Below are 8,101 nucleotides of genomic sequence, written 5' to 3'. Positions count from 1 at the left end.
AATGCCATAATCCCTTAATCCAATACCCTATGGCCGCCGTCTATCCTATACCTATATAGATTTCCTTTATAAAGCCACCCTTATAATAGTGCTGAATTTATTACACTAATGCTTACAGTAGAAGTTCAAAACCCACAAAAACTAAAAGGATTACAATTTTACGGTAGTCGGATTCCTGACTTGACATCTTCGACCAGCTCCCACCGGAAAAATGACCCCGTTTAACGGACCCAAATAATTCTTGTTTTTATTAACGTGCCTACAGATGGACGAGCATTTTCGGAGGCCTTTCAGACCACCGGCGGACTTACAGCGGCAGATGTGACACAGCCACATTTTCTAATAAGTCTCAACTTTCATTAGCAAATTATCCACGAAACTGCCCACAATAACGGCAACAATCGCTGAAATCTACCATCACAAGGCGTAATTAAATATCTGCTTTATTACCGAATTCTAGAAAATGTCCAAACAAAAATAATTTGTGCACGAAACTTGATGCGGAGAAATCAAAAATGTTGCAACCACTTTAGACTTTTTTTATCCGAAATTTGTATTAAAACTTTTTTTGGGAAATGGTACGTACATTAACTTCATAATCAATTATTTGCTGTAAATCTACAAAGATTTGTTGGTAGTTTACAAGTACCTACTGAAGTAAACAAATTGTAGCGAACAGTTCTTTCAGATATCACTTTGGGGAAATCTGTGCTCTTGGGAAGGATATATATTCCATTTTTACCCTGATATTCATCGAATAACAGCAACAGAAGTTCTGTATGACAATTATTAAAAACAAAACTCTTTTTTCGTGAATGTTTTTGATTGTTAAATTTCATCCAGTATAAACACCCAGTCAGAATGAAATTTAATTAATTAATTTTGTTTCAAGCTAATTACTTAATAAAGGATTTTGTAACCTTACGTATCTAAAAAAAAAAAAATTCACGTAACATAAAATGACATAAACTGAGAAGTGATTAGCAAAAGCAAAGCAAAAAGTGTTGAAATCGTGGACTAAAACCCTTGATAGGAAACATTTCAAAACCAGTACAGTACTGAAATTTAGTTGTAGAATAATCAATAAGCACCGAGATAATTATCATTACAAAATTAGTACTTACCTAGTGCTTCACGAGAGAGCGAGGGAGAAGAGACAATAAGACGATCAAGTTTTCGAACATATGCACCACCACTAGGTCTGTTTACAAGAGGCAAATGTCCTCGAGTGAAAACGAGATTGTAAAAACTTGTTAAAGTCTGCGGATTCTTATCTTGGGTATCGTTACCAACAAAAAAGTGCCCCTGCATGATTCAGTTTCAAAAAAAGTTATTGCGATAACAAAGAGATCGCGATGTTCCCACAACATATTTTTTGTTAAAAGAAATGGATTAAACTTAAGCGGTACTACGATTAAGTTCCTATTTTTAATTCGGTTTCCTGGAGAAGAATAAAAATAAAATAAAACATTTACGTTATTGTAAATATGTATACTAATAGTAATTACAATGAATAATTGTAGTAAAGCAGCATACGCAACAAGAAATGTTTTTATGTTAATTTTCAAAACAATAGGGAGGTACTGTTGTAGCAAATTAATTTCTACCAGGAAGCTTAATAAAGTTTGTAATTTTACAGCTTTTCGATTTGTTGACCATTAAAAAAATTTTTTTTTATTATTTTCACAACATGGCTTAATTGATTAAATTGTTATAAAATTATATTAGTAAGGATACTAGGACAAAAGTAGAAATAGATAAGTGAAACAATACCGTTGAAGACATAGTTAAATAGATGTGGAAAATACACGGAATAATATGCATATGTAAGCAACAAGATGGACGCAAAGGAAACATTTCAAATCCTCCTAGTAAACATAAGTTTAAAACACATTAGGGGGTGTAAAACGAGACAAGAACTGTTTGACTTTATTTTTATGAATCGCAAAGCGACGCTTGTGTACATATGAGGTATATATTTGTCGAGTTATCTAAGAGAAATTTAGAAACATATTATTCATCTTGCGCTAGAGGTGGATCAAGATATTATTGCATATTATTTTACAATGCTCTTGCAAGTCACGAGGTAAAATTCTTCCTAAAGGAAGAAAATAAAAGCACTATTGATTGAAAATGCATTTATTCAGTTGTTTGCAAATTTTAACGCTCGTCGAACAAAAAAACGTTGTATTCAACTCGTTCGTGTGTAAATTGGGCTCTTTTTGGCACTTGTGGGCCTTTAAAACTGACCCACACATGTCAAAAAAAGCCCAATTTACACACGAACTTGTTAAATAAACTACTATTAAGTCACTAAAATTAAATGAGTGTTACATGTCTATTCTGAAACTTTAAAATTACGTAGCTTCTAATATTCAAGATTTGTAAAAGTATCATTTAAAGGCTAGAACTTCATACTGACGGAAAGCTTCTTCCTTTCCGTCATAGGGCGCATACATGCATCTGTGTGAAGGGTGCACCTAAAACATGCATATTACATATTTGAACAATTTTAATTTTTAAATCACACCTTTCCTACGTATGTCACATTATTAACGATTTTTCTTCCCACATATAAAGTCTCGCCAGAAACTGTCCTTCCTGCAGGTACCGCTCCTTGTGGTACACGTCCGTTTTCGTCATACACCCAAGACGGTTTTTTCTCTACCAAAATCTAAGTACATATAATGTAAAAATGAATCTCTACAATATAAATATGTATTATTAGAACTAACCTTAAATTGGTTCACTTTTATTTCTTTTTCACTATGGGACACGTACGCTTCTCTTCGAGCAGGGATTACCTTGCATGGGAGTTCATCGCCCATGTAAGAGCTCAGACCTATATAAATGTCACTACGATCCAAATCCTGTCCACACTTAAGGGCATTATGTGGAATTCTGAAATTATCGCAGTGAACCCACTCGTAACCTGCAAAAAATTAATATTAATATAATTTCATAAACCTAACTATTGCACTTACCAGACATTTTTGCAACTAGGTTTAACTGTACGATGGGAGCGAGTATTTATACAGATGATACTGATAAGAATGACAAATACAAGGAAATAAAGTTCAATCCACTATCTATCATTTTAGTGTTTCCAGAACGACAGGAAAGTTAAGATAGTCAAGTAATATTTCCCGTAAATGATCACGACAGAAAGGAAATTCTGTCGATAAGTGGTTTAAGTTATAAAGAAAAGATATAGTTAAATAACAGTGACTAATAAAATCATTGGTAACGGGAAAAATTGTACAAATAGGTGTGTACTTTCTAGCTGATAAGTGATAATACCTACACTTATCAGTATTCTTTTATTGTTATTCAAAAATACTAAATTTGGAACAGAATTCTTGTCTTGGTTGGATTTAGGTAAATATCGTAATGTTGCTTGATATGACTATATTCGGATTTAAAAAAGCACTGAATGCTTTCGTTTTTTCAGTGTTGTGCTGTAAGTTAAAACATCATTATCACACAAAGCTAAATCGATTACTATCTAAATTTAAACAAGTAAAACTTCAGTGAAGGTTTCCGAATACCTTTAACATATTAACTTTCCTGCCAAACAAGATACAAGGCATCAAGACAATAAACAATGTGCCGCCGTTGAAGTTCTGTGAATCAGTAGGCTTTGTATTAACTCAAAAACTCTTGGTATTGACGTTCCGGAAAATGTGATGGAAGGTGATGGATTTAAAGCACAGACGTAAAAGGACACATTTCAAATTCATTCACTAAGCACAGTTTAAAACGCTCTGGGGGTTATAAAACAAAACCAGAACTTTTCGGTAGTAATAATAAGTATTTGGTATTTTTATGTGCAGGATTGTTAAGTGTTTCTTTCTGAACAGCAGATATTTGTTAATCGAGCCATTTGAAAATAAAACAAATTTCTTTAATTACGATTAATACAAACCGTTGCAAATATTGCCTAAATTGAAAAGTTTTATCTCAATTAATTTTATAACAACAAAAATTTTGCGTGCATTTTTTATTAAACAATCTATTTTTTTTTTGTTTATTAATTTAATACAAAGTAAATGTTTAAATAGGTGTGTACTTTTTTGTTCATAATACGCCTATGTAGCAGCCCAAGAAAATTTTTTTGAAATATAATCTGTCCGTTATTTATCGTTGCATTTCAGTAAACAAAAAATAAAATTGATGATTCTCAAAGTACTCTAAAGAGGTCTTATTTTTTGTTTTTTAAACATAAACTTAAAATCTTAAGCAACAGACAACTTCTCTTCCAAACGCCAATATATTTTTCTCCTGTTCTTTTTGTTTATTAAAATCGCGTAATAAATAATAATTATGGCTTGTGGCATTTTTTCGGAAACGTTCTTATACATATGTACACAAATCGGGGGTTATTCCTTGGACTACAAAACTCCACAGGAATGAGTACGTATCTATTACAGGTGACGCAACAAGAACACTTGACAATATTTTCATCACAGTTACTTATACACAGTGAACCTTTAAAAGATACACGTTTAGGGTAGATTTCGAATTTTAGCTTAAATTCAACTTAAAAAATACAAAACATGTTCTGAATGAATCTAAATTGTATTGTGCATCGATGTAGTGGTTTGGCGCAGCTGCAGCAATTCACAGCACCAATTCCCGAACAGTACATTATTGCACTAACGGCCACATATTATTTGTAGTTCTTGTCATAAAGAATTCGATTTGAGACTCTTATAGTTTATTAAAATACTCGCATGCTCTTCCATAGAAACACAATTTTTAAACGTCGCATACGAATATGTACTTAAAATACAGGTGTTTCAAAAGTAGACGATCGAACTGAATATCAAGGTAGTAAAGAATCTCATAAGTTATAAAAGTTCAGATAGAAGATAGGGTACTTTGAACTATTCAATTTTCACCTTTTTAACTCCTATTCTATTTTTATAATTTAAAATAATATTTTTTTTTTGTTCGACACTGTCAGAATTTGAGAATTTTCTCCTATGTGAACGGATTTTGATAAATTTGACAACTTGTCAAAACGAAACGTCAAGCTAATTTTAAAGATTTTTAGCGATTTGGAGCCTTTAAGGGGCTCGTCGAACAAAAAAACGTATTCAACTCGTTCTTGTGTAATTTGGGCTTTTTTTGGCACTCGTGGACCTTTGAAACTCTCGTTTCACTCGAGTTTTAAACTGGTCCACTCATGCCAAAAAAAGCCAAAATTACACACGAACTCGTTAAATAAATAACTATATACTTAGTCTAATAAAATTAGTAGACTACGTCCACTGATAGAATGCATTTTTTTAAATATCCTTAGATAACAAAATCCCCAAACCATAACATTAAAATATTAAGAAAGTATCATAGATTGTGTTGGTAATATCTTGAAGCATTCGCGCCACTGATTCTCATTGGTTGTTATAAAACCCACGCGAAAAATAAATTATATGACGTTTCAAATTTGAAATTGTCAGTGCTGTCAAGTGATTTAAGCATTTAGATTTGCGATTTTTCATCTTTAGAGCTTTGTTTTGCGTTCCTCTGGTTTTAAAAGTTATTAGTTTTGATCGTGTTGCTGTTTTGATCTCCTCCGTTGCGATTTTTTTTGATTTCTTTGAATTTGTGAAGTGAGTGCGTGCCTCAAGAATCTAGCATAATGAACACTTCAAGTGACATTACAAACATCGAAAATGATACAGAGGTAATTTTTCTTCATGCATTAAATATTAAATAATCTCTTGTTTGTTTTAGCCATTTCCGAAAAAAGCTGGATATTTTCATTTCTGTACCCAGCTTTTTTCAGAAATTCGAAAATGTATTGTGCGTTGCATTTTTAAATCCATCGGGCACATTATCACTCTTGAAATACCCTGTATTAATAAAACCTAATATATTACCCCTGCTATACAGAAGTTTTCTTTCGTCTTTCCTAAGTGCAAACATACAGAATAATAATAAAACATCACGTGTAAACCTGTTCTTTCATTTTTTTAAATTTCGCGCCGGATCTATTTCTTATAGCGTAGAGTGAACACTTTTAGTAACATTTATGTCAAGCAATCTATCAGTGGACAGAGTTTATTAAACTTTATTGTATCGCACAGTGAAAAATAAAACTTCGTAGCATTTACTTATGTGAAAGAAAAAATACACTAAAGTTTACTGTTGTGTTGAGTGATTCACCAAATAAGCCCCCAAGGTGCAGTAAGCGTGAGATGTCTACTTTACTTACTCTCTTAAGGCTAACACAAACAGTTTTCTCATTTAAAAATTATAATAATTGCTCAAAGTGTCTACCGCTAACACTACATAGCTAATGTCGCCCATGAGGAAGGTGCGATTTAGTTGCACCTCATATTAGTGGACAAAAATCAGCAAATAAAACGCCAACGTATGTTTCGGGACAAATTTTAAATCAACGTATCGGCTGACATACAAGTTGGAAAAATGGTGTTTTGTAAACCAGATTTTATTATTATCAAGTCAAATTATTTTCAGAATGCTCAAAAAGACAAATTCTTTTGAAACACTAGTGCGGGAAATCTACGTTCGCGGTTGACTGTTGCGGTCGCGAAATGTCATTTTGAAGGTAGTGAGTTCAAAAAAATATAAACCATATTAAACAAGTATTATTATATCTAATATTTTCAACAGATATGAAAACCGTTGTAAAACACATAACATAACGTATAGGTATTATGACAAAACAAGTTTTACATCTTAAGCGAAAAAATGTAGGACTTCGTCGAAAAGATTAGTTGTCAGAGCAAATTCGTGATTGATGCTTGTGCTGGAGTTGTCACGCAATCAGTTGGTTCTAATTAGATTTATATGGGGAAGCCGATTAATAATTTTTGCCTGTTTCGAGCACAAACAGTATCATGACAGCGTTCAAATGAAATAATATTTGTTTAGATTTACTGTCGATTATAAGCCAGATTTGATGATAAATCATGAGAGTACACCGCGCCGTTATTTATGTAGCTGAGATAAACCTATTTTAGTTGGGTATGTTACATCAAAATATAACAGCAATTAATAAATGTAGTTGTGTTTTTCGTATAAAAATTGTCAGCCTTTCGGGCGTTCAAGCGACATTATTTATGATACACTATAAATTAAATGGTTAAAACCATAGATTAAAATCACATTCTCTAATTGTTAAATGAACAATGATTGGTTCTCTCCCTCAGGGTGATGGATCATCACTATTACAGGGACACTAACATGGACGGGGAATAATAGGCAGAGCCGATGGTCTTCTGCCCGTCGATTATTAATGTCGATGGTGGACATGTTTACAAGCATTTGGACGATATTGACTTGACAATAAATCCACATTGAAATGGCCTAACGTGATTCGTTTCTTGTTTTTTACATTGCCGCACCATGCCATAATTCAACTAAACAATAGAAATAACACAGAATTGACTAAAATCAATTGAATAACTAACGCAAAAATCCATTTTTCTGCCAAAAAATTGCAATTAAACACAGGACTATAAAAATTATCACCCAGTTCTGACTTAACAAGGTTGGAATCAAAATTCATTCGAAAACAAACTTATACAAACTGTCTTGTTTGTTTAGCTTAATTAGTGATGATAACTAACTTAGAAATTCCATAAATAAACATAAAAAGAATATAGAATAAGGACCAAGAACAAGATAAAATTGAATACACATCAATTTTTTAATTTATACTTTTCATTTACAGATTTTTCACTTGCTCCGTCTTCGCGCAGATACTTCCAAGGTCACAGCCCATGACAGAATCCAACACCTCTACAAATAGAACGAAAACTAGTTTGCCATGCTCGAATTTGTAAAACTTTTTGCAGCCACAATCGCAGCTCACGGGCAATATGGAAACATGTCAATTCAACTGCAGAACCCAGTATAGACCCTTGCGGGACACCATGATACACTTTGTGGTTATCTGAATATTTTCCTTTTAACTTAACTTTATAAAGCAATTGCTTGAGCACCAGATTGCTTGCAGAACTGTTCAGTTGCCATAAATCGCTTGGATTTTCTCCATACAAGTCCTTGTATTTTTTTTATAAATGCACTTATTTTTGATAACCTTATTTTAAAGTAGCCATTTTCGTCA

The 8,101-nt window shown here is 32.7% G+C and overlaps 1 protein-coding gene and 1 long non-coding RNA gene across 2 annotated transcripts; one reads left to right on the top strand and one right to left on the bottom strand.

The window, feature by feature from the left end:
• Positions 1-2,123: 2,123 nt before the first annotated feature.
• LOC138131428 (natterin-3-like) lies at positions 2,124-3,128 on the bottom strand. The gene is made up of 4 exons (XM_069048412.1): positions 2,985-3,128; positions 2,736-2,932; positions 2,531-2,674; positions 2,124-2,480 (listed from the first exon to the last, which is right to left on the bottom strand). Exons 1-4 carry the CDS (start codon positions 2,989-2,991, stop codon positions 2,394-2,396), a joined length of 435 nt encoding a protein of 144 aa, XP_068904513.1. The 5' UTR covers positions 2,992-3,128; the 3' UTR covers positions 2,124-2,393.
• A 2-nt stretch (positions 3,129-3,130) lies between these two features.
• LOC138131429 (uncharacterized) lies at positions 3,131-8,101 on the top strand. The gene is made up of 2 exons (XR_011159812.1): positions 3,131-3,268; positions 7,706-8,101. It is a non-coding gene; the product is annotated as an uncharacterized lncRNA (long non-coding RNA).

The sequence above is a fragment of the Tenebrio molitor genome, chromosome 5, assembly GCF_963966145.1.
Source record: "Tenebrio molitor chromosome 5, icTenMoli1.1, whole genome shotgun sequence".
NCBI classification, from domain to species: Eukaryota; Metazoa; Arthropoda; class Insecta; order Coleoptera; family Tenebrionidae; genus Tenebrio; species Tenebrio molitor.
The sequence above is the reverse complement of the archived record's forward strand: the minus strand, read 5'-3'. Positions and strand labels throughout refer to the sequence as shown.